The sequence below is a fragment of the Anser brachyrhynchus genome (genome assembly GCF_964034855.1).
Source record: "Anser brachyrhynchus genome assembly, chromosome: 2".
Taxonomy (NCBI): Eukaryota; Metazoa; Chordata; class Aves; order Anseriformes; family Anatidae; genus Anser; species Anser brachyrhynchus.
This window is the reverse complement of record NC_137695.1, coordinates 39,005,204-39,032,818: the sequence shown is the minus strand read 5'-3', so window position 1 is coordinate 39,032,818 and position 27,615 is coordinate 39,005,204. Positions and strand designations below refer to the sequence as shown.

General features: G+C 38.9%; 1 protein-coding gene across 4 annotated transcripts in view; it reads right to left on the bottom strand.

Moving 5' to 3' along the window:
• The window catches only part of LOC308190895 (uncharacterized protein), a 64,776-nt gene that overhangs the window by 11,995 nt on the left and 25,166 nt on the right, over positions 1 to 27,615 (bottom strand). For 3 of the 4 annotated variants that reach the window (XM_080582695.1, XM_080582693.1, XM_080582694.1), the window contains exon 2: positions 8,618 to 8,663. In XM_080582695.1, coding sequence (XP_080438821.1) covers positions 8,618 to 8,663 — 46 coding nt within the window. Of the gene's footprint in view, positions 1 to 6,814; positions 8,664 to 27,615 lie in introns of those variants that run through there. The other variant, XR_013947559.1, reaches the window with a different exon arrangement.

The following is a 27,615-nucleotide window of genomic DNA, read 5'->3' as shown; positions in this document are numbered from 1 at the left end:
CTTGTATATACTGTCAATATTAAGACTGGATGTTGTCCAGGTTCCCTGATTCTGGAGCATAGAATCCTAAATTTGCTTTTGCTGGGATATATTTTCTATTGATCTATTCTCAATTTCTTTAAATATCTTTTGTTCTTGTAGATTGAAATTGCTCAAAACAGTCATACAGCTCAGGAACTTCAACTTTAGAGGATTTGGGGAGTGTTTAATTCAGGTTTTGTTATATTTCATAGAGTACTGAAAAAAAATCATGCTGCTCTTGCAGAAAGATATTGAAAAACTTGGAAACCTTAGAACCATGTCTTAAGAAGGAAAGAAAAAAAAATAAACCCGCAGAACTGAGTCTGTTGTAATAATACAGAGACTTATAAACATGAAAAAAATAAATAAAATAAAATAAAATAAAATAAAATAAAATAAAATAAAATAAAATAAAATAAAATAAAATAATATTGGAGCAGTTCCTGGTCTGCCTGACCTTAAAGGAGCCACCAAATAACAAGTATCTAGTTCTAGCAGCAGCTCAAACCTGTGACTGACTTTGGAAAGGACGACTAGTTGTGGTGGATGTGTATGAGAAATGATCTATTATACTTTTTAGTCATCACCTTTACTGGGAACTGATGTAAAATACTTGTTCAATATTTGATTCAGTCCTTAGTTAGCCTTACCTTCTTCCTTTATCCCCTGCCATCAGTGTATAGAAAAAACAGTTTCCCACAATTTTAGCTTATACAATTAACAAACTTCATCCATTTATTTTCTGTGCTAATTTGGGAAGACATAAGAACAATTTGATTTGATTTCTACTCAGGCTGATATTTTGAAGATGAACAAATATCTTAAATAGTTTACAAACGGTATAATCCCAAGAGTTCTATACTCTTCTCTCTAGTTTTTCCTCATCATTAACCTCATCTTTATCCATTTGAATTACAATAATTCTATGTCTGATAATGAACCTCAATATTCAGATTCTCAAACCCTGAATCCAACGACTTAATCTACTAACCCTCCTCTCTGTCCCAAAATTGCTTTTCAAAAATCCCCAGATTCAGTTATCAGCCTTCATCGTTGTAGTGTTAAACCTCTCACAATCACAGATAAATTTACCTTTGGAATTCCTCTGTAACACAGGAAAATATTATCACTATTTTGCAAGAAAGAGATAACATAATTGATTTGCCTAAAGAATCCATAGCTGAAGAACCAAACCCTGTTATTCAAAGCATCATACATGTGATAACTCTCATTCACATTTGCTATAAACATGGAATGAAGGCATGCACTGAGCACAATAGTAGTCACCTAAGTATGAAATATATATCTTAACCTATAAAGTTTCTTTTAATTGTATCCCACCCATTAGTACAAGGTTTGTGGGTTTTGTTGTGTTCTGTTTTGTGTGTGTGTGTTTTATTTTTTATTATTTTTTAGTATTTTCTGCACCTCTTTAACAAATATAATTTTGCATGCTTACACAATCTGGAACAACTTGGAACTTCAGGGTGTATGTTAAGTTCCTGAAAAAGCACGTACACTAAAGTCAGAATGTGGTATGAATGAAAGCATGCTGATACAGTTGCTGATGTATTTTGTTTCTGTCTCTATTTCTTGCATAATATAAGTGCCTGGGCTCCCCTCACTTCTTTGGAAGGTATAGTCCCTTGGGGCCATGGAGATAACAACAGCAAACCCAAACCACCTGGAGACAGCGTTTAGTAGATGATTAACTCAATGGTGAATCAGAATGTTTGAAACAGAAGCAAGAAAATAGCAGGAAATAACTTGCACTGTATGGCTGAGAAGCTGGATTGAAATCCTGGCCCCATCAAAGTTAATGCTTAATACAGAAATTCATTCTTGATATTTATGATCCTTCCTGAGTAGTTCTAATATCATTTATTTCACTAATGACAAAGTTTGAGATGAGAAAATGATATGGGACAATGTATCAGTTAACATAATAGTCATGTACATACCTGTTTGCTTCTGTGCACTTGCATTTGTTGGAAATTTATAAAGATTCTTGTATGTGATAATAGGAATAAAAAACCTGTAGAAACTTACTTCTTCTTCCTTTAATGCTCTTTTTTTTCTTGGAATAGCTACACAAAGTGAACAACCAAGGTGAGAGAACAATAAAATTATTCATTGTGGTTTTATTTACTATAAAAGCAACAAACAAGAACCTGGTGTCAGTCAAGTCTTAATATCTGTTGCTAGGAAAATAAATTAGGAGAATCTTACAGCAGTGAAACTCCGAGGATGTTCCTCTGGTGTGGACATAGAGAGCATTCTCAGTGGAATCCACCTGGCTTCATCAGAGCTGGCGATCCTCCATATCAGCAACAGGGAGTCATTCGGATCCTAGTTTCTGCTATTCAAGTTGAGAAGGGGATGGATGAGGGTGGGGTGGAAGGTCAGAGGCTGGTGGGCTTATGAATCATGGCTAAATATTCTCAATGGACGCCAACTTTTAAGAGCCCTACTGTGTCTGCACAGCCAACACCTGTTGAGCTGGAGTCTCCACAGAGCAAAGCTCCATATAATTTTTAGTTTGTGTATTTGCAATATTCTCTTATCTCTGCTTGATCTTACTCATGCAAGCAAAGTTATATATTTAAAGGCAACTTGAGATTTTTGGGGGTGAGTAGGGGTGTCTTTATTTTCTTTTGGAAGAGACAAATACATAATATTGATAGGAAGATGTCTATATGGGGGAGGAGAGCAAGAGGAAATAGCATAGGAACTTTTAGTATTCTTTATTGTCATCCTGACAATATGGGCATTATTGAGCCTGAATTTAACAACCCATCAGGCTTAAATTGTAGCACAATTGTGCTTCACTGTAAAGTCACTGGGACAGATCATCATGATCAACGTAAGTTAGGGATGTGTCTAAATGCAATACAGGACTATGAAAATTCGATTTACAAAATAACAGATTTTGGAAGACATTAATAAATGATTTTATTATTTTATTTATTTTTAATGGAGTCACAGTGCTACTTTTCGACATTATAAAGCCTTCTGGGTAGGAGGTCTCTGTCAAACCTCTAGAGAAAAAATATCCTTCAAGGCAGCAACTAGGTAATGTCAAAGTAAAAAATAAACAAACAAAAAAATCCAGTTAAAAAAAAAATACAGCAAACCAAACCACATTTCTCCCCATTTCAAGGGAGAATTGTTGTGTTGTTTTTTTTCCACTTAAATTATTAAATAAATATGCTCATATTTTACCAGTGTGTTTGCTGCAAAAAGTGCAATCTATTTGTACAGCAAAGAGAATGAAGGACTTACTGCTTAAAGGCACAAAAAGGGTGTGTAATAGGATTCTGGCATCTTCCCAGACAGCTTGCAGACAAATTCAGAGATGAACAGAGAAGTATCCTTTTTGAAGTATATTTGGCCAAGGTCTCATTCACAAACAGATAAAACCAACACATTTCTGCATGATAAGGGTCAACAGAATAGCGTATTAGTTTGAGAAGAGAACCCATCTGCAATTTTCTTATATAAAAATATACGAGGACACAACAGGAAAGCTGTCAGCATGACAGTTGGAGGATTCTGCCAAGGAGCCAGATGCTAGTGTCAGAAGAACATGTTCCACAGCTTGGCATCTGGGTTCTCTCATTGCCCTCCAAGAAGGAAGAAAAGGAGGAGTGATAAGATATGCCTAAATGAATAAAACTACAAGCAATTCCACCACCACCCCCAACACACTCAATTCACTACTTCTTTTAGAAAATCCTCAGCTACATGTTCTCCTACATCTTTTAAATTAAAATGGAAGATGATAAATTTAACCTACTTATGTTTTAGTATGTTTAAAAGCATTCACATTTCTAAGTATGTCTCACATGATTTTAGCTGCATGTGTGTAGCTGTGTGATTTATTTTATTGTTTTCTGGTAGGTGTTCACTATTTGTTAAAGAATAGATTTCAAGCTCAATTTTTAGCCCATGTCATTCTTGGGGAAGGGTGGATATAAGGTTGCATTGACAGTTGAGAACTAAGAGTAATTACAACTATTCTTTCTCTGAACAGCTGTTAACTGAGAAAAGCTCAGAAATAGATAGGGGAAAACATTAAGTGTCAGTTTAAGACCCAGCAAGTTCATGAAGCACCATAGGGAATCACTCATTATGGGACATAAGTAGGGGAGGAAACACAGATCTTAAGACAGTTTTGAGAAAGCCACAGCTCCCTTAAAGATTCTGGTCAGAGAGCAGCAAGACTAAGGGTGTGCTCATAGTCCAGGTCCTTTAGACACATCCCCTTGCTATGCACAATTAAGTAAGCCTTAGCTTTCTATCTGTGTTCCTCTCCTCAGACTATGACCGTGATGCCTGAAAGCACCAGCCTTGGATTCAGCTTTCAGGTACTGCTGGATCTTTGTCTCTCTTCTTCTGTACAGCTCTGACAGGATAGGATGAAGCAGTCCCTTCCTGTAAGCTGATCAGGTCCCATGTAAAGCTTTAAAAACAAAGACCGAATCCCTGATGTTTTTCAGATCTTTGCAAAAAGAGACCAAAAGACTGGAATCATGTACTTTCTCCTATCTTGAAAAATAAACTGGCTGCTCTCCTTTGAGCTGACAGAAGTTTTTGAGGTTAGACATTTCAGAAATGCAAGTGTCATTCGCCCCCATACCTTACTATGGATAGATGTGTTGTAATCACCACCTGTACTGATCTTCTAAAGGGCATGGGACTGGCTTCCACCTAGGCCTATACCCAATTCAGACAAAACAGCAGATGATTGAACTCTCTCTGCACTTATTTAAAAGCACCTTCAATGTCATTACATTCCCAGAATGATGGGACAGAGGGAATGAGGCTGAAATACAAGCAGTTTAATTCCCTATCTATGCCATAATGTCTGGCATGTTTGCTGGTATTTGTTTTCAGGAGCAATGATTAAACCCTTTCAGATATCATTCTTCCTACCTCTCTTTGAGCCCAGGACCTACAAAATGACGAGTGGAAATATTTTTTCAAGTAATAGAGTGGAATTCAGAACACAGGATTGCAAGCTCCATCCTAAGTCATTCCGTCGTTAAGAGACTGCCAGAGGAGTCTGTTATAATTCACTGAAGGGACAGAAAGAGACGGAAAGCCAGCTATCGCTGGTACTGTATAATCGACTGTTTGAATGCAGGATGAAATACACACTTATGACAAAACCTTATGGTGCTTGACCCTCAGATTAAGAAAGTGTTGCCCATGCATAGTCAAAGAATAGTTTAAAACCAAAGCCTATATCTAAAATGCAAAAAGCCATATTTGTTATGCCTAAGTAACTCCAGGAACATATTTGCTCAGCTCAGAAATCAAAAGGTGATTTTAATCATTCTCTGTACTCTAAAATCCATTTGAGGTCTGAAAATCAAACTGCTCTTGCTTCCTCTTCCATCAGCACTCACTATAAAGCATCTGCCTTTGGAACCACTCTGACAATGGGATGTGGGACATGAGGGAAAGAGATCATGGCTGTCACCGCCTCCAGCAGAGCTGGCAACACAGTAGGAAAACTACCTTTTTTTTTTTTTTCTTTTTTCAATAAGTCAGTGTATGTGGTACAAAGGCACATAAAAAAAATAAAATCTATGCAAATGACAAAACAGCGCAGAAATGTACAAGAAGCAGTGTTTCTCTGTTCAAAGGTTGGGACATTTGTCATCAAAATACTGAGATCCTTATAAGACTGATCTGACATGAAGAACCCTTCCAAAACATAAGCAGAGCATTAAAAAAAAAAAAAAAAAAGCAGCCCAAACAGGAACAGGATGACCTAGAGGAAGTTAATAACCAGGTGGAGTTTTCCAGCAAAGTATTAGGCCTACAGTTCTTGATTCCCTGCTACGTTATTGCAAAAACTTCTTCCCAAACTTCCCAGAAAGAAAATCTTACCTGCGGTCTGAGCAGGTAAGCAGAACTCTGAGCAGAACTCTGAGGGACAGTGCAATCACTGTGCTACTGGTGGACATGAAACACTTTTCTGGTGAACCAGGGTAGCTAGTCTGTGAAGTCCAGGTACTCTCATAGGCACAGGCAAGAAGTCTGATTCTAGGATAAAGTGCTAGAGTCCCAGACTAGAAATCTGTTCTCAGACATCCAGACTCAGGAGGCAATGAGGTCCTGAGATGCTGAGTGCTGCCCATGAAAAGTTACAGTACCACCAATCTGGGAGACTTTGCAGGGTAAGATCTGATCCAGGAATGAAAGCATTCTAAAACAGCCTTAAATTATGTTTTTTCTCAACTTCTGTCATGCTGGAATAAAAGTCAGAAGTACTGAAAATCTCCTTACACTTCCAAACAATCCAGTAGCTCTGAAGAGTTCAGACATACAATGAAGTACACAGCAGCAGACCACCTCAGCTTTTCCGGTGCTCCACTCACATTTCAAAATCTTCTCAAGGTTTGTCCATGACAACCATAATGTATTTGTTGTTTTGTTTGTTTGTTTGGTTGGTTTATTTTATTTTCCTGCAGCAGCATTTTATATATTACAAGTTATGGGAAAATCCATTCAAAAAGGAAAGTTTTAAATTCCAGTGCAGAGTTTCTTTGTTAATTTCAAACTGGCATGAAATGAGCAAAGAGAAAGGAGTAGGAGTGCTGTGCCTGCTTCATGCTTTTTACACCACTTTGATTCATGAGAGGCAAACTTCTGTGTATGTTTAAAGTCTTTAAAGATTTATATTATTAACAAAACAAGGATTTTTACAATCAGTGAACATTTGTTTAGTTTCCCCCGCGCCTCCTCCCTCCCTACCCGACCCCCCAACCAGCACACACAATTTTAGGAGAACATTTTGTTGGCTATAATTAAACTATGTGTGTTAATTAGGATTAGATTTTAAATGCACTGCTTGGGAAGTAGAAAAAATACAGGATCTGAATGAGCCCAAATTGAGATGACACTTGAATTTTCACAGATGTTTCCATAATCCTAATTTCAAATTGATTGTACTTCCTGAACAGTGAGAAGCCATTTTCAGTTATTTATTCAGACATGAACTACTTCTTCAGTAAGTAGAAAATATCCAGTCCTGTAGTTAACTGCTTAAAATAAATGGATACCAAAGAAGATTTTGACTATGTATAGGTAAGTTATTCGACAAAACTCGAAGAGTATCCATATCTGAAGGAAGACATCTCTAAGCATGTGAAGAATCTGTGGTTCATAAGGAGTGTTGCTATTGCTGTAGGTTGATCCATGGCACCAGTATGTGCCACCATATATTTACAGTCCTGTGCTCACAGTGTAGATCTGCTCAATCTATCATACAAAGCCAATACAACCTGGCTCTGCACCAGGAAAACCTAAATTATTCATCATGAAACCAAGTAGAGCCTGAGGGCTACTTTGACTTAATGGCAGCTGGCAATGGCCCCAAGAGACTAAAATAGCAGCCATTAACCCATGTGCTCAGTTGGTATTTTTTCCTTCTCTTTTATCACAATCTCTAAACCAGTGTCAGGGAGGGCTGGCATCTCATTCTCTATAGACATGATCTCCTCTTGTCTGGCAGCAGCTAGAGTCTACTGGAGGAAAGGCATGGCACAAGAATGCCATGCTACATGACCAAATTCTGCACAATAACTTCATTCACAACAGTTCCGTTGTTCTGGTAATGTTGGAGCCAGATTTACAAATTGGCGGCAGAAAAAGGCTTATCAGTATTATTAATGTATGTCCTTCTGGTCTGACCAAGCCTTACAATTCTTGCTGAAGGAATTCATGTAATCGAGAGGCCAATCCAACCTGATTTGGGAATAGTCCTAAATGATGTAACTCAAAGTTTGTTCCTGGCCACATCTGTGATACAGAATGTTCCAAAAACATCAGAAAGGATATGTCTGAGCAAGTTATCCATTTTCTTTCTAAAATATTCTAAAAGAATAAATAACTCTTAGCAGTGAGTTGGGCTGGGCTTGTGCAGACAGTTTTCATATAAGCTTCTCTTCACTGCTGTGCCAGTGATCTGTAACGTAACACTAAGAAACTGAAATTTAATCTCACTTTTCACAAAATATAAAAAAATATATTCCATTTTTCCTATTGGAATCTTTATTCTAATTTTATTCCCCCACTTTATCACCAGTTATACAGAAGTGGTGGATCTAATGTGGATAGGTGGGATGAATGGCACCAACTTGTGAATATGGTACATTGTATTGGGATAGTATGAGTTTGACTCTGGCACAGCTACTCACTCCTATCTACAGCATACATATATTTCTATACTATACAAACCATAACCATTTTCTTGCAAATTTAAGTCATGCCATTCTAATACATTCAGGGTACATAAACATAAACCAGGGAAACTTCAAGTGATGACAAGATCCAAAGATGGGACAACAGAATCACATTCCACAAATAGCATATTTCACAAAAATAGTAACTATTTTCAAAAAGAAAGGAAAGAATGGAAGACGTGTGAATTGGCTGGAGCAGTTACCTTAAGGTAACTGTTTTACTGCTGGAGCAAAATCAAGGTGATATGAGTCATAGATCCATACTGCCTTTGGCCTTGCATTTGTGGGGCCAAGCAGCTTGAGTCAGTTGCCTTCAAGGTAAAACAGCCTTAAAACAGTACCTGAATTGCCTGGGGAGCTTGTGCCTCTTTCCTGGCCCAAATCATACTGAAAGACAAAAGCAGATGTTGTTAGCAGGCAATGAATTCAATATCAAGCATGACTCTGAACCCCAGATTAGTGGAAAAGCCAAACTGCAACACCTGTCTTGGGGCTGCAAACAGGCATATACTTAGGAATAGCAAGGAGCTGTAATTTAAAAAAAAAAAAAAAAAAGATATATTTTTCCTCAATCTTATAGCTTCTTCTTATCATTTAGAACACAGGCAGCTTTTCCTAGTTTGCCTAGGAGCAATCATTCAGCCTAGAATAATGAAGACAAGAAACTCCTTAGTAAATGCCATCTGCCTCTATTCACCACCATCAGCAAAAATGATACCTTTGACTCCCCTACAATTGATTAAAGTTTAAGTCCATAAAAGCTGCCCTTGCGTCACGTTTGGTGTTACTTATTTCATTAAATGTCAGATTAACTGGTAATTAGTTCAATAGAATTACTTAATATTATTACTTCATATAAAATGCTCCATAACTTTTCTGCACATCAAACCATGTGATTTACACCAAAATCGTTACATGTCAATACTTTGGGGCATCGGTATAAAATCAAGATGCCATACAGTGTATTCAGCTAAAATGAAATCCCTTTCACTGATTCCTCCTGCTGTTTTTCTGTGCGTGTACTTCAGTATTTCTGAGAATTTTAGGCTAACCGTATTTGTGGTCTGAACGCTGACTAAAATAGACATCTTCAAATGCCATCCTAGCAATGCAAGCAGTAATGACAACAAAATACCTTTCAATGTTCTTGAGATTGTAAACAGAAAGGCTCTATCCTGCCTCACACAGCCAACCTGTATTGAATGCAGTGGGAGTTACACGAAACCGAGGTCAGAATTTGGCCTACAGTCAAGGAAATAGTGCCAGCAAACTGTTTCCACTGAAAAGTCAAAACAAGTTTATCAACTAAACAAAGTGGATTTCCTGAAAACGACAACAGGTATAGGTGTAATTTCAAGAACAACTTGAGGGTTTCATTAGGCCTCTCTTTTTTCTCCCTCTCCTTTTTGAGAAATAACACATTTTATCAGAAACTGCATGTGTGTGCATGCATGTGTGAACATATAGTCACTACGGGAGTGAAGTGGTAACCAATCTGAGGTTTTTCTCTTTTGCTTCCTGGCTGTGTAAGCCTATTTTTCTTTTATTACTGTAATTATGGGGGGTGTGTGTGGTATATTGACCATTGACAGGATGGTTACCAAACAACTTTATCAGTAGTATTTGACGTATACGAGTATATAAAGTATAAATGCTCCATACATATATGCACATGTAGATTATAGTGCTGTGGTGCAACTATATGCAAGGGTATACACACACACACGTAGCAATGTGCACACATAAATAAATATATTGTGGTACAATTGTGGTAGCTGTAAATAGCTTGATGTAGTTGTACAGCAATTTGTGGTAGACTGTATTTAATATTATTCCATAACTGCATGGCAAAATAAATAAATAAATAAATAAGCCTTTACACACATGGGCCTGTTCCTGTTAATGGCTTTATCAGAAAATACAGTCCAGTATTTGATAGGTGAAAGCTGTATATAGTGCAAAAACACAAACTCTATAGAGCATATTTAAATTTTTAGTGAAATATAGTATAGACTGTGAAGCATTGATATTGTTTCTAACCTTTTCATTTACTGAGCCACCACTGAAGTTCAAAATATTCAACCCAACCCCTAAATGACAAGTTCATATCTGTTATTGTTTTATAACACAGTAAAACACATGCTTACATTGCAGATTAACCTAACAGACTGATATCTCAAAGGAAGGTTTTTGGTTGGTCTGTCATGTGTACATCTGCCTGGCAAACAGTTCCAGGAAGGTTATTGGTATTTAACAGGCCTTACTCAGAAATTCTTCTTGGTGCCATAAATTTCTTCATTTAGAAAAAGTACATTTTTTTTTCTAAAATTAACAAAAAAAAAATCAAATCAGGAAGTTGTTTAATTTCTGGAAACTTTAGATGGAAAGAATAAATTCACAAAAAGAAAAACAGTTTAGTGTGGAAAAAAAAATAATCCAGTTTCACAGAAAAGGGAGTTTTGGCAGATACTGCATTTTTGAAGCAAAGGCAAATTCACAGTCTAACACCTGACCTAAATACCTTTCTTACACATTAAACAAGTGTCTCTTAGGAGCAAGTCTTACAATAGCTTGCATAACTTTCACAGAGAGTGACAAAATTGAAGAGTCAGACTTTGAATCCTCAGCTTCTTGGAGCACCAGCAAAAATGCCCGTCAGCACCCGGCTCTGCTCTCTCCTCCTGTCCCTTGGTCCAGCCTCTGTCATCCCAGAACTTCCTCTCCTGGCCTCCTTTCCTGCCCAGGAAAGCTGAGAAGCATCTGCTCCCTAGGGCTGCTTGGTAAACCAAGATATCTGAGTGAGTTTTATCTCTTGGACTACATGGCAGAACCATGTTGTCAAATCTACTAACGAAAACTACTGTTTAGCTTTATAAAGCAAAATCAGGGAGTAATGAAACGTCTTTATATCTCTTTTTCTCTGAAGCCACATTATGGACAAGCACTGTAGGAAGTGTGTAAATGTCTGTCATGTGTCATCATCTGTTGTCTGGAATTTTCTCCATTAGTTAGTCAACGTTGTGGGGTGATAGTTAAGTTTGCAGCCAGCACTTTTAGTTTGCCTGACTTTGGTCATCTTAAGTCAGATCCTTAAAGTTAATCATGGTTTCCTGGAAAAATGTAGCATTAATTTTAAATGTAAATTATTGAAATGTACAACTAGTAATTCATATTTTCTAATTAATAAATATTCTGTGCATGATGCATTAGTAATGCTATTAAATATTTATCTATAGATGGAGATACTGTGAATTATAATAAACTGTAAAAGGGTTCTATTAGCTTTTTTAAAAGATAAATAAAATTGAAATTGTGATCAATATAATGAATGCATTATGTTAAAATTTCTGTTGCCTCACAAACCATATCTGTTGATGTGTTTTACGAACAAATGTCATAAAAATGTTAGCAATATTTAAAAACAAAATATGTTAAATAAAAATAAAATTGACTATGGAAAGTAAATTTAAATATTTAATGATATAATTAAGTCTTATTAATGTAATGTTCTTTATTTTTTCAGATTAAAAATTCACAAGAATTGTCATCTTCTTTCATCTTAATCAGATGGTATGTTTGTCATAATTATTTGTTATGTATTTTCATTAACATTTGATGAATATTAACTTTACGAAATAGAACAATCTTGTTCCTGAACAAATCAACTGGAGTGATGCAAGGCCAAGTATTCTGTGCCTTTGCTGCAACAACGCCGAGGACACACCAGAACAAGAGCAGGAGTCTCACCAGCTTCTAAGACTTTCATGTTTGGGCAATTGCCAGGTGGTCTTTCAAGTATATGTTCAGTTTGGGTCCCTGTGTCTGATTTTCACTTCTTGCTTTGAGAGAAAATCATCTGTGTCAGACTCTAAGCTCCCACAGACTGAAGGAGCTTCATAATTACCCCAGCTCAGAGGTGGTGAAACTCCACCAAGCTTTGCCTTGGTCATCCTCTCCTGTTGACACCTCTCCTTGTGTGCCTCTTTGGATGCCAGCTCACTCTTTAGTCTGTAGTTACAGCTCCAACAAGTGCAGGACAGGTTCAGAGGAAGATATGTGACCTTCAAAAAGGGACCACGTGTCCAGCAACACACCACTCAACATGGGAAGGTGCCTTCCACGTTACTTTAACATGTTATTTTTAACACAGTTCTGACATATTTACAGATATGCAGACAAGCTTGTTACTTGCCTGAGAAAAGGCACTATTTTATCACCATGCGACTGTTAACAGACATCTCTAAGACAACATAAAATACCTTGAGTTGCATAAAGAGAAATCTAAAATATTATCAGAGACTAGGAGGACAAACAACCAGTCCTACATTCCAGCAATATTGTTTACACAAAACTGTGACATCAGATCATTTTTAAAGATGAGATTTTGTCTCCTTTTTAATTATGAAGGATAAAATACAATTGAAAGACTGGAAAGAATAAATAGATAATGAAGTATCAGGATTTTTATATAGAAGCTCGTTATTAAAATGACTGTTTCCTTCAACTGCTTAATTTAATTACTCTAAAGCAGGTTTTTACTTGTTCTGCTCATACTAATGCACAGGTATCAGATGTGTTAATATGACACCTCATGGGTCGCACCCTGAGCTTGAAGAACCACTTTAACCTCTTCATTACCCTGTGGACATAACCTGCGTCTCCTCCCATAGGGCTGCTCACCCTGGCCTGCAGAGTTGTGATGGGCTGTAAAAAGATGTATCAGCAATCAGAAGGCATCACAGCATGCCTCTGTGCTCACTTCCCTCTGCACCACTCCAGGGGATACCTCTTCACAGCTCTGACCGCTGTTGCAAGCAAGGGAGGTGATCACTATTATCTCTGTTTAGCCAAAATTAAAGAATGATTTCATTTTCAGTTGCTATTGGTTCATATGGTGTCCACAGAAGATAACGAAGATTAGGCATTACCCAAGAACTTTTTTAAAGTGTAGAAAATGCTCATTTCTCCTTTAGAAAACCTCTCTCTGACAGAAACATGCACTATGAGAGTATTCACAATATTTTCAAGTATTCAGTGAACACCTAAATGACCTGTATCCTACTGAAAGCACCAATTATCTGAAGACTTGTATCTAGTATGATTAAAAGTTTTAGGGTTGGAAACAAGTTTTATCTAAAGACTTGTACAAACAGAGAGTCAGATGGGAGGGACTATGTCAGAGAGGGAACAGCTATTGGAAAGCACCAACAATAGGGCTAGCAGGAGAGAGGGCAGATGGGGGAGCAGGACAAGGCACGTAATACTGGAGGAGAAAGAGACTGTAAAAGGATCAGAGGCAGGAAAGCTAGAGTGGGAGGAGGGATGCTCATGTAAACATTTTCTTGTTATCCACACATGCCCACAGTTAGCTGACTCATGAGTTGAAGAAAAGGGGCAATTTACAGGTAAACTTCAGGAGAAAACAGTAATACTCTTGTTATCTTAATACCTGCTTTATATTTATGCTAAAAATATCTTCACTGGCCACCATCCTGTTATGAAGTTTGCTTACTATACAGACATTTGTGAACAGAGACAATAAACTGCCTGACTACGTTTCCTTTACATTCATTTGGAGACATCTATGTGCGCTGTTTAGAGCAAGCAGGTAAGAGTTGAGGGAGTAGAGTTCAACTCCAGATTTGAGCCACTGGCTCACTGTGTGACCTGGAAAAAAAGAAAACCAGGGAGATGGCAAACTCCCCTTGCTTGCCCAGCGTTGTGCCTCACTATTTCCCACTGTCTAATGGGAAAGCAAAGCATTTGGTGGGATTCTGTCAGACCAAGGGGGGAAAGATGCTTCTACTATGAAAGGTTAATTTTCTTTCTGTTTATTATTTGTAGGTGCATGTAGGTGCATGTAGGTGCAAATGTGAATACTTTTTGCAATCAGGCTCAGAAAAAGTTGTTCAACTCTGCAGACCTCTGAAGATAGAACCTCGTAATTTCATGTGGACAGAGCATGCACCTGCCAGCGTGGGATCACAGATCTCTCTCTCTAGTTGTTGAGTTTCAACAGTAATTGCCTTTTCCATTTCACCTTCACTTTGAAAACTCGTGGGTTTTATTAACATAAAAAAGCCTTAGGTTATTAAGAAATTTTGTGGGCTGTATTTATGGAGAATTCTGACAGAAGATAAGGATCTCTTCCAGCAGTTAACACCTTCTCAGAGTTTGCTGAGACACATGAACAAAAGAAGCAATCCTCATAATGGCTGAATCCTTTATAATCACTCTGACCCAAAACCAAAACAGTAAAACAAATCTATAGGTGACTAAGTGCTTGAGATCTGTTGGATTTTAACCTTTAGTTAAAAATGCCTTGTGTTTTAATCAAAACCTTACTCTCAGGCAAACATGCCAAATCTCCAATATATTGCTTTAAGCATTCAGTAGAACTCAGTGGAAGGGATATATTTTTTGTTGTTGTTATTATTTTCCAACTCCAATCACACACACAAGACGAGCTTCAAAACCAGAAAGAACCTTAGCAGAAGAATGAGCTGTGGAGCACACTCACAGTGTGTCAATTCCCTGTCTTTCCTGTTCAGAAGATGTGAGGCATGACAGGGGAAGGGAAGAGGGCAGAGTCCACTTGTTCAAAGCTGTAGGCTTGTTCTTATATGTGTTGTTGATCCATCCGCCCCACTCTGAACCAAACAACCCTGAACTCTAAGCCTGCCCTGATTTAGGGCAAGCCTGGCGCTTTCTTTGAAATTTCACCAGGAAATAGTGTTTATAAGGAAGAGGGATTGCAGAGGAACCTCCCCATTTCTTCCTCATAGAGCATAGATTTTGTAAAGAGCACTTACACTTTCCTTCTGCTTTTTTCCTTAAGTGAAAAGCAAAAAATATGGCAGAAAGTGGTCTGGCTATTCCTGCAGGCAGTTTAGCAAAGCTGGTCAGCAGACATACACAGCAGTGCCCATTTTCCCAGTGAAAGTGAAGACTTGGAGAAAAAAAATGTCTCCTGGAGGTTTCTGTAGTACTGCATCTCCAGTATACCTCCAACATGGCAACAAGATATAATCTAATCTACAATAAACGATCAGTGAGGTAATTAGACAAAAACACAGACTAAAAGAGGGGAATACAAGTATCTTTCCAGCCTTTTGATGTCATATTCAGTGGGTATTATTCTCCTCTTGACACCTTTCAGAACACCCATTGACATTAAAGGGAGACATGCCCTTCCACTAGTTACTAATAGAGTCCATTATATGATTATATTTCAGAGATAAATGTTATTGATTAAAGGTACAGAAGAAACAATAATTGCATTTTAGCTGAGTCATTTTGCTACCACTTCATCTGTAATTTTATTATCACTTCACCAAAAGGCAACAAAGATGCTTGAGCTAATGAAAAGCTTAAGGTGTATCAAGAAAATTAATAAGAAAGAGAATTCCAAAGAGAACAATGCCTTTGTTGAGGTGTAAAACGCCAGAACCACAAAATTGCTTAATTGCTACAGCCAGCTCAGTTTCTAGTGGCAGTAGGAGTGAAGGAGTTAATACTTGGGTGCTAATCAGAGAATTTCTTTGTGACTTGAAGTGCTTGTAGCAGATAAGCAGTAATATGCCTTGTTTTACAGGTTTTCTGTTGCTGGGGCATGGTCCCTTGCTGCACAGCATATATTGAATAAGATGGATACACAGAACAGGGGTAATAGCTTTCCATGTCACGGCAATATAAAACAGACAGTTTTTATAAACTGAAAACAGGTTTGTAACACTAGTTCTATACAAGAAATATCTCTTTGAAAACAATAGTATAGATGGGAATTTTTTTTCCTCTTCCTAACCAGAGGTAAAAAGGAAAGCCAAGCAACCCACATAAATCTATTGTCAAGCCTCATGGGAAACCCCATAGGTGAATTATGAGTCATAATAAGAATTATTTGTTGTACTACTGTATGCAATCAATCAGCAATTCAGACACAGAAGACTTTTACCCTCTGTCTCTATCAGATAAACCCATAACCCTTTCAGAGGACTTTAAACCAGATGTAAATTGATGTGAAGCATGAGCAACTCCTAATACAGATACATTCAGAGTGACACTTCCTCTCCTTCAGGGGTTCTCAGCCTTCTCCACTCAGAATATCAAATCTTGTAAAAATAAAAATATAAAAAATAAAAAATACAAGGATTATCTTCCCATGCTCCAAGCTGCATTATCTGATGGTTCCTAGACAGGTGGGAAGTAGTGGCAAAGGAGTTGGGAAGAAGCTCAGGGCCTATGAGAGACATGATGTCCTAGAAGATGGAGAAAGGCAAGGTCTGTCAATGAAGCACTGCTAAGGGGACAAAGTACTGGTAACATGTTTGTGTACTCATCTCTCCTGTCTTTCAATGAAGAATGAAGTGGAGAAAATATTCTAAATAATGAGTAGTAGAGTAACAGTCCTATGAAGAAAATATAAGGAAATATAATTCTGAATTTTCACCACTACACATTGCTTGTCCCAGAATATCCCAGATATTGAACAGTCTGACCTTTCAGATATTATAGATATTTTAGTGCTCTGTATCTCCTCCACAAGGACAGCACAAGACAACAGCATCTCTGCTGCTACTTATCGATTTATACCTTCCTTCTAGAAACCCCACAACAAATATTTTTCATTATCTTGTACAGCACAGAAGAAGATGTGGAAAATACTGAAAAACTGGTTCCATGAATGACAAAATCCATTATGTTTGGTTCTCTATAGGTTTGAATTTTGAGATTATCTAAAGAAAAAGTGTGCCCTGTCCTAAACAGAGGGACTAATAAGACTGGTGTCCAGTCTCTGATTTCTCTGTGAATGTAATAGTCTTTAGTTCTCTGAATTTTGGGTAAATGTGTGTGAAATTTGTCTCAGGCTTCTGAACCACAGATACTATGTCCTCTACGTATCCCCTGGGGAAGCCCAACCGATCACAGCAGCAACCTCACAAAGAACCTTTCCCAGTTCATCCCCAAGGGCAATTTCATAGCCCACAAATTCCACAGCCGTCTGATCACATTTGCATTTTCCAGCTTGGCAAACAGGTTATTATGGTTGAGGCATCTGAGGACAAGTTGAACATGCCAACTGTGTTGTTCTGGGTTCCCAAAATAAATGTGGGTGTCATCCAGACATGCTGCTACATCCTGGTCTAACATCTTCCTCTAAATGTTGTAAATAAAATGCTGGAATGTTGCTAGAACATTAGAGAGGGAAGGAATAGGACAGGATTTACCTGTACCAACTGCAGAAAGAGGTCGGTGCTCAGCACCCTGTCAGATGAGTTTATGATTCCTGACAAAGGCACATTTGTTCAAGTGCTTTAAATAGTTTATTAATGAGATGCAGAGGCTACTAGTTCCCAGCCAGGGTCAAAGCAGGGCTCAGTCACCTACGCAAAGCTGCAAGAGACAAGAGCTTTATTTGAAAAAGTCATATCCATACACTTAAGACATCAACAGGTGGGAATTACTTGGCAATACTCTCACTGAAGTAGTCCAATACATATCCAGCTTCCGGCTCAGACTACAACTGCCTCCTACAGCCAAAGCAAACATTGGTTTGGGACAGAGGTTAACAGGCAGTGTGTCTGCACTCTTCTGTCAAAGACATCACAAATGCTCTAATATTTTACAGGCAGCCTGTCATCAGCTCATGGCTTCAGTTTGGGGCATCAGTGATCACAGAAGTCTTACAGTTTGTTGTGGCTTGTTATGAGGGGGTCCAAGTCTCTCAAATACGATATTCAAACCAAATCCAACAGCAATATACTGAATTGAATCAGATTCTGTGGAAAGACCAGTGGATGAACCCAGAATTGTGGGTAATGATGGAGTAATATCCAGAATGCAACAATTCAAACTGTAGTGATTTATTATGGCTTAATACAGGTCTCGATATTAATAGGCATGAGACTGGAGACCCATTGGTTGACTCTATTGTCACTTGAATTAAGGACAGGATTGCATAATTTAGGCAAGTGAAATCCATAATTCAACAAAGATTTGTAAAGTTCATGGCCATGTTGTGGATTGCCAAGTCTAGGTTCCTGGTCAGAGTAATGTTTGCAAAACAAAGAATCATCAACAAAGGATACCTTAATTTAAAATCAGCCTCTACTCTTGTAATATAATTAGTTGCCATCAGTCAATCACAAACCTTGTGCAATGTGTCCAACTACTACAAGGCTTTGTTGTTTACCCAGTGGGTGGCACTCCATAAATCTGAATCATGGCAGTTGGGTGAGTTAGGGAGTCAAGGAACCAGTCACAGATTACAGTAGTCCTCTTTCAGAGGACTGACTGCAATTGTCAATGAAATTATACCATCTTGCATCACATATGAAAGGCAAGAGAGAAACTTTAACTGAAGAGAGGAAATTTATTCTGAGACACAGACAGACAGACAAAGAATATTCTGAAGATAAGCAAATTCACAGTCATTCCAGTACTTTATATCCACCTGCCTTCCCATTCCTAGATATCCTGATCTCAGACTTTAACCTTAATCTGAAAAAGCTACAAAGAACTACATTTCTTTCAGAACTCCCAGCATTTGAAGACAAGCAAAAATGAAGAAGAAAAGTTATAATGGCAATCTGAGACAAACCAGTACAGAAGTCAGTACAGAAAAGCAACAGGAGGTTAAGAGAATGTTACTGTTCCCACAGATAATATTCTGCTGGTTATAGAAAACAGAGTCTTCTCCTCAGTCTGCAAATATTGAACCCCAGGCAAAGATTTCCCTTCAGCTGTTTTCCTCATCACCTCTTCTTCAATTACCTCTGTAAATACAGGTTTAGGTAAAGGCTGTTTGGGACGCTGGCAACCACTTACAAAACTGAAGCTACTACTAGCTTCCTTTGACAGTGCACAAGCCCTGATGAAAAGAAAGCCCTAAGATCTGGTAACCACCAGTCCTGTGATGTAGCCACCTTTTTAAACACACTGAACTTTTTTTTTTTTTCTCTGCCTCAGAACCATAGATCCAAGCCATGCTTTTTCTCTTCATGTCACATCTCAACGTCACCCCACGGGAAGGACACAATTGCTGGGGAGTACTGCAGACTCCACTACCTGCTGCTTCATGATGCCAACCTGGGGGCCACGACCCAGCCCTGTGCAGGTCCGCTTTCTAAACTGCTTGGTGGCTCCACCTGAACTGACATTTTTCCTTGCCTATGTTTCATTTGGTGTCCAAAGTGAGAAATTGCTTTGAAGGAAAGGGCCAATTCTTGCACACAGAGCTGCCCCTATATGCAAATTCTCACTCCAAACATTGAGCATAGGGCTATTTAGCTTATTATGAAACACAGAGACTAATACTTATTAAAATTAGCCCACTGCTTTAGCAATACCTAAATTACTATATCACAGTCAAATGTATTCTCAACCCTGACCCAAACAGTGGTTCCATCTCCCAGCTAACACAAACTCAAGTTTCTAATAAAAAAGCCAAGAAGAGGACAAAGCTGAAGCTCAGTCCCTGTGAATTTTATCATTCAGTAGCAGCCAAAAAGCATCTTAAAATGACATTTCTGTTACCAACCCTAGCTGAATATAGAGAGGATAAATTAGAGGTGAAATGTTTCATTTTACCACCAAAAACCCAATCTATAGCAAGAAATTTTTATTAACAACTTTAAATTCAGGCCCCCCCCCCCCTTTTTTTTAGGACATTCCTACTAGGCTGTCCTGTGGTGCTGAATAATTCTGTAAACATGTTTTTAAATATTCTGTTCCCTCTCCATTACTACCTTTTCCTTACTCTTGGGACTAAAGGATCTTTTCTCTGACATTTTAAAGCATTAAAACAGCTCGAGGGCTAAAGAAAACATTTTTCATGTAATCTCTGAAAAGTTTAGTTGTCAAGGAGACCAAGACCTTAGCGACCAGGTATGGAGGCCTATTCAGAACACTAACATGCCTGCGAAAGAAGGTGCAAGGATGTCAGTATACCTGGAGGCAAACATGCCTAGTGTTTCAAGAGCATCTTGCTTCTTTACATACCTTTTATTACACAACTAAACGGCACCTCAGATTTCCTTCTCTTTGGATGGTATCATCTAGTGTGCAAAAACATTGTTAAAGGACCTTACTTGGATGATATATTGCCTCAATAAATCACTGGACTCAGGTATGTTCTGGAAATGTCATTCACAGACTGCCACTTTCCAAGAAAGAATGGGTCCAAAAGCACATTTGATATAATTGCAGAATAATGACAGTCAACAAGTATCATACTGGAAAGGTGCTCTCCTCACTCCAGGCAAAAGGGACACTATGAAATGAGTCTCTCTCTGTTATTACTTCTGTTGCCATGATAGGGCAATGTCACACAGTGCACAAGCTGAGACAGAGGGAGACAGATGCTTGGTATTTTCAGTTTTTACAAAAGTCAAATTTTGTTTGCAAATTTTAAATCTTTCCTTACTGCATTTGTTAGCACTGGGACCTGAGGAACGAGTGGATAATCTTTTACAGAAAACAGGGGTATGTTTCCATGAGATTAACCATTAAGCCAAAATATTTATAAATATTATGAAACTAAATATCACTGGAATGGAAGCACAGGCATTTGAGATCTGAATGGAATTGCACCTTAAATACACTTAACATTTAATAAAACATTGTAAATAACAATAAATAAATAAATAATATTTTGTCATAAAATGCATTACTGAACATGTAATAGACACATCAGTGTAAATCTCAGGAAGCCCTAGAGATCAGTGCTTGAACCAGTATTAGTCAACATCTCTACAAGTGATCAGGAGAATGCAGCATAAAGATAATACCAAAGTTTTTCTCAGACTCTCAAATGCCACATTGGCAATAAGAAACTCCAAAATCCATACCAAGTGAGTATACTAAACACACATTGGCAGATGAACTTCAGTGTGGATCACTGTAAAATAACATATCAAGGGAAAAATGACATAAACTTTGTTTACCCAATGTTGTTGTTACTCAGAACAGGTAGTTACTACTTGTGGAAACATTATTGGAGTAACCAATAAAAGCTGTCTAGAATTCTGACTTCAGTTTGCATCACTGACAAAAAAAAAATAATGTTGTATGTCATTAGGAAATATATTCACACCAGAACAGAGAATCATTTTGCCACTAGGGAAACCATGCTGCACCAGTATTTTGAGTATGTCTACAGTTCTGGTCTGTTCATCTTAAGACAGAGTAGAGCAGCAGACAAAGTAGAACGACAAAAAGACAGAAAAGAGCAACTAAAACGAAGTGTGTAGGAGGTATGCCAGTAGCTTTACTAACAAAGGAGAAAGGATTGAGAATCCAATTTGAGATAATATGGCTAAAAAGTATATTGAGATCCACCAAATCATGAAGGTGGTAGATCAGGGTTAATACAGAATTGTCCTTCACCAAGGCTTGCAGTATTAGAGCCAGAAAGTACATAGTGAAAATAGCAGGAAATGAGCTTTAAACCAATGAAAAGAAATAAAGTAGTACTTTCTTACACAGTGGCTGTTGAATTTCTGGAACTTGTTACAGAAGGCATATTTTATCAGTGGTATACAAGTTCATGGATGGCAGGTCCATCAGCAGATACAACGATGGATCAGGCAGGGATGTACCCCCTCAAATCCCTGACCCAATCACAGTGACTAGGGAATACAACAGACTGCAGAGAGAGGCCAGGTGCATGTACTTCTCTGCACATCTACTGCTACTGCTGGAAATAGTCTTGGGCTAGATGGACCACTCTTCAGTCCCACATGGCATTTCTGTCTTCTTTCAGTTTTACACATTACAGGTTGTAACTTTTTGTCTACTGTCCATTTCATCATCTGTTTAGAGGACTGTACAGTGGTCTCTGCACTATATCAAATATGGGGATGCTTCTTGGACTTTCAAACATCCTAGAGCAACTAGGACACAAAAAGATATACGCTGCAGAGGGAGGACTGCCAGTGAATGTGCCCATTAAACCCTATACTGCCCAAGAGTGGTAACAGAGCACTCACGGACTCTGATATGGGCTATGTCAGATGCAGGCATGTTAAATGAGCTAGCTTGGCTGCTTATACCCAAATAACTGTGAAATGCTATGTCTCAGTGTGGATTACAAAGCTGGACAAAGAAGCTTATTGTATACCTGGAGTATTGCAGCAGGAGTCAAGTATATATACTTGACACAATTTAGTGAACCATTAAGGAGAACCAGTACACTGAACTGCAAAAACGAAAGCTCTAAATTTATTTTTGCCCTTTTTTAGCCTTTTTTTCCTACACTTTGTTTGCGGCATCCTGTCTGAGTCCTGAAAATCATTTTTTTCTCTTGATATTGATATTTTCACATGCATGTTAAATGGAGTTGAAATGACCACAGCCATATTTGCTTAACAACTGGAAATTCAACTTGTGAAGTGTATTATCATGCTAAAGCATGTCTGTTTGTGTACTGGCATTGACTGCTGTCATCCCAACACGGAGTGAAAACAGTTCGCTATTTGCTATGTACAGGACTGCAAGGCAACACAAGCCAGTATTGCTGCAGGCAAGGTTCTACAAGAACATTGGCAAATCTTAGAAGATATTTATATATATTTGAAGTTATTCACACATACAGAACAAAAAGAATAAGAAACCTATATGATAAATATATAGTACAAAAAAATAATTAAACATCATACTCATATGTGTTATTTGAAATGCTGTTTTTTTGTTTTGTTTTGTTTTGTTCTGTTTTTTTTTTTCTTTTCTTGCTTGCTTAGTGTATTTGTTCTAAGGCAGTACAAATATTATTTTCCAATTTATTGGCCCACTGTTCAGGGACCTAGTTGTAGGTGTGCTTTATAGATTAAAAGCTTTGAGACTCAAGCAAGTTGATACTCTGCTAATAAAATGCCAACCTAACAACAACTTGTTAAAATAAAGTCACTTTTCTACATACAAAATACCCTTGCAACTCGTATGCTTGTCACACCATGCCCAACAGCAGTGTCTGGAACAAAGATCAGGTAAAATTTAGTGCAGCAAAGAACTGAAACATCAGTATTGGTTCATGTTACATTTAAACAGAAATTTCCAGGAAGAGGAGAGAAAAGTATGGAGAGTAAGTTTAGCTTAAATAAAAAATTTAAATCTTCATAAAATGAAGAGAGAACAGCTACCTGTAATGTAAGGGAAAGACTATTTCTCAGCTGCAACACTCTTTCAGAGTTGCTGGGATCCCTCTGGATTTTGTTGAGCAACCACAATTTGTATCCACAGTCATCTGATGCTTAATGTTCCTACTTTTCTAAAATTTCCTAGTTGTGTAGTATTTCTACATCAGTATCTACATCTCCGCTTCCCAAGAGACAGCTTTCATGCTGGAGTTTTGAAGTAATGCAAGATAATGGTGTTGTTCACATTCCGCTTAAGAATCTAACTTTCAAAAAGATTTATTTAGAATCATAGAAAAACTTAGGTTAGAAAAGACCTTCAAGATCATCTGGTCCAACCATCATCCTGCTACCGATGTCACCCACTAAACCATGTCCCTAAGCACCATGTCCAACCTTTCCTTGAACACCCCCAGGGACGGTGACTTGACCGCTTCCCTGGGCAACCCATTCCAATGCCTGACCACTCTTTCTGAGACAAAATGTCTCCTCATTGTTTTAACTGTTGAAGAGTAGGGGCATGACGTTTCCATTTTTCCACTCACCAGGGAAATCACCCGAATGCCAGGACTTTTCAAGTATGATGGAGAGAGGCTTGGCAACTACATCAGCCAGTTCCCTCAGGACCCTGGGATTCATGTCATCAGGTCCCATAGCCTTGTACCTGTTTAGATTCATCAGGTGGTGTCGAACCTGCTCTTCACTTACAGTGGGTGGGACTTTGATCCCCCAGCCTCCATCTACAGGTTTAGGGAAATGAAAGGCTTGGGAAGCCCATCTACCAGTGCAGACAGAGGCAAAGAAGTTGTTGAGTACCTCGGCCCTCTCCATGCCTGTCATTACCAATTACTCAGATATAGAAACTCACTCCTAATATAAGAAATTAGCCACCTATAATCTCTTACACACTACTATTTTCACCCCTCAGTCTATTTTCACAAATGTTAAAGGTGCATGGTGGCCCTCAGGGACTCCTCCTGTCACCCCAGTGCAGCAGCCCGAAGGAAGCTGGGTCCTTTCTTGTGCTCTTCCTTGAGGCTCTGTGCAGAAGGGATGCGACCTCTCGCACAAGGGCTGGGGGATGGGAAAAAAACACTTACACAACCCCTGAGAATTGACAACAGAGTTCTTCATTGCCGGGACACCTTGCAGGTAAGCCTGCAGGATGTCCATGGTGTTTGGTGGCTCCAAGCTAATGCTTGGGATGGAGCCTGAGAAACGAGTAGGGAGCTTGCCAGGCACTCCTACGATGCTGTTTTTGCGCTCTGATGGCACAGAGCAAAGACATGCCAGGGTAGTCCCAGGTCTGATCTGGCAAAGGCAGATCCACTTCCATTGGTTCCTCCACATATTCTGGTGGATCCAGCTCCATGGGCTCCACGGTGTTAGGCAGAAGGGTAAGCCAGTCCTTGCCTGGGACTGTCTAAACGGGATGCCTTCCATCCAGAATGTTTTCAGGCCAGGGTGCCGAACCAGGGGGTCGTCCAGTTCCACCCCTAGGTCCCATGCCACTGTCCAGTTGATTTCCATGCATGGGTTCAACGTTGCCGTCTGGTTTACAGCCATGGCTGCATCCCACACTGTGTTCCAGACTATGAGCACGCCTCTGCTCCATGCGGCTGTCTGCCTGATATGCCTGCCTTTGCCCCATGCCACCATTGCACCAATGGGAAGGCCCAGGCTCCCTGTCACTGTATGGCTGAGGGGGCGGCCTGTTCCCTGCATCATTGTGGTGCCAATGGTAACGCTTATATGTGTCCATGGGCTGCACACCAGAGGTCCCCTGAGCACTGGTGTCTGTTGTGCTGCAGGCACTACCCCTCTGCCCATGACACTTCTCCTTCTCATTAGGTCCCTTCCTTCTCAGTGCTTCCTTGGACTGCATCGCTGTCCTCTCACACCGAGGAGGCCTGCCGCTCACCTTCCTGCTTCTGGACTTCTTCCTGCCAAAGATGCTGCCTGTCAGAGTGCCTAGAAGCTCAGCAAGTGGTGGGCCAGCTGCAGGGGTCCTGTTTTATAGGGACCAGAGCAAAGGAGGGGCAGTGGTGGCCACTGTGACCTCAGCAATCCTCTGTGATGGAGTGGCCCATGCGTGGCCAAAGGCGGCTGTACTGGGAGTGGCCTGAAAGGTGCCCTCATGTGGAAGAAGGATGAGGGTTGGGAAGGATGAGGGCCCCTTTTCTGGGGATGGTTCCCCCAGGCCATTTGGGCCATTCAACCTTTCCTTGAACACCCCCAGGGATGGTGACTCCACTACAGAATCACAGAACATAGAATTGTAAGGGTTGGAAGGGACCTCAAGAGATCATCGGGTCCAACCCCCCTGCCAAAGCAGATTCCCTAGAGCAGGTTGCCCTGGTAGGCATCCAGACGCGCCTTGAATATCTCCAGAGAAGGAGACTCCACAACCTCCCTGGGCAGCCTGTTCCAGTGCTCCATCACCCTTACCATGAAGAAATTCTTTCGCATGTTGATGCAGAACATCCTGTGATCCATTTTGTAGCCACTGCCCCTTGTCCTGTTCCCACAAACCACTAAAAAGAGGTTAGCCAAATCCCTCTGTCTCCCACACCTCCCTGGGCAACCTGTTCCAATGCCTGACTACTCTTTCTGAGAAGAAATGTCTCCTCATTTCCAACCTAAACCTCCCCTGGTGCAACTTGAGGCCATTCCCTCTAGTCCAAACACCTCATGACAGTACTCTTTCCTCTCCTGGGATGTTTACGCCTGGCAGGAGGTGTAGGTCCCACATCCTGAGGCCCAACCGCACCCCAACGTTTCCATTTCATTTATCTTACATTTGTTTTGCTTTTCCTTTTATTTTAAGTACTTTTAACAACTTCTTTTCATTCAAAGACTTAGGGTATCAGTCAAAGCAATCCAAATTATGTTGTTTGTTTTGGGTGCCATAATTTGCCTGTATTATGCTCATACAGCAATGACAACTTTTTGCAAGGAAGATGCGGATGAATCTTGATTTTTATTGGAAAGGGTTTTGACTGTTTCATATTCATTTGCTAATTTGGTTTGCATATGGACAGTGAGAAGGAAAGGGCAGGAACAAGAAGTTAAATGATGGCGGTGAACTATCTTTCATAACGATAGCATTGCACTTTTGTTTAATATGGCAGAAGTTAATTAAGCCAAACCCAGTATCACTGCATAGTCAGTCAAAAGATTTCCAAAAGGAAATTTTGTATTTTTTACCCCTACAAATTCACACTTCTTGCATCTCCGCCAATGTATTCATTAAGTTCATTTTACCGAAAAAAATTAACACAGTCAAAAATCTCAAAAATTTCCACTAGAAATTAAATAACTTCTACACAAGCTATCTTTATGAGTAATAGAATCTTTCATGCAATACCTCTCCTCTTTCATTTGTTGTCCAGTAAGCAGTCTAGCAAAGATCAAATTGATTAATGCCTTCATTTTGTGTTGAAATATACATGCTTTGTAATAAATAAATAAATAACATTTATTATTTCATCATTATTTTATAATAGCAGTACACCAAGAAAGGTATTTCTTAAGATGTTGAAGTTCTGGATTAATGAGCAAACCTAGAACATTTGCTCGCCACTTGCTTCTTTACAGATTTGACATGACTTTCCGTAAAAGGAAGGACTGAAAGACTTCTTCCTGCTCAGGCAGGAAGATTGGACTAGATGATCTTTCAAGGTCCCTTTCAATCCCTAACATTCTGTGATTCTTTTATTCTGTGACTGTGCATAAAAATAAAAAGTGCAGATTTTTATAATAAAGAATAAGTTTCTAGTATAGATGACATTTCCATTCACCTTACAAGGATAAAAAATGATATTTCAATCACATCTCTGTTTAATTTTCCTCCCCATTTGGAGGACGAAAAGTGATATTGTTTTTGATTCTTACTAATTATTCTCTTTTCTTCCAGCCCCAAATCAATTGAAGCATCACAGCAGTTTTCAAATTAATTATTAGATTTTTCCCCTGACTCATTTCAGACACTTTTATTAGAAAAGTGATTGATATATTAACACCATTAATTACTTATTTGACCCATTAATTCTGTGTATCTGCACAGACCTAATTGAAACAGCCTACACTGAATCTAGGATCTCATTTTACCAATCAAAAATTAATTTTTGGATACTCCTGACTGCTGAGTCTGTGTGATGGTGAAAAACACTGTTCCCACCTCACACATCTGTTTAATATTCCCACTC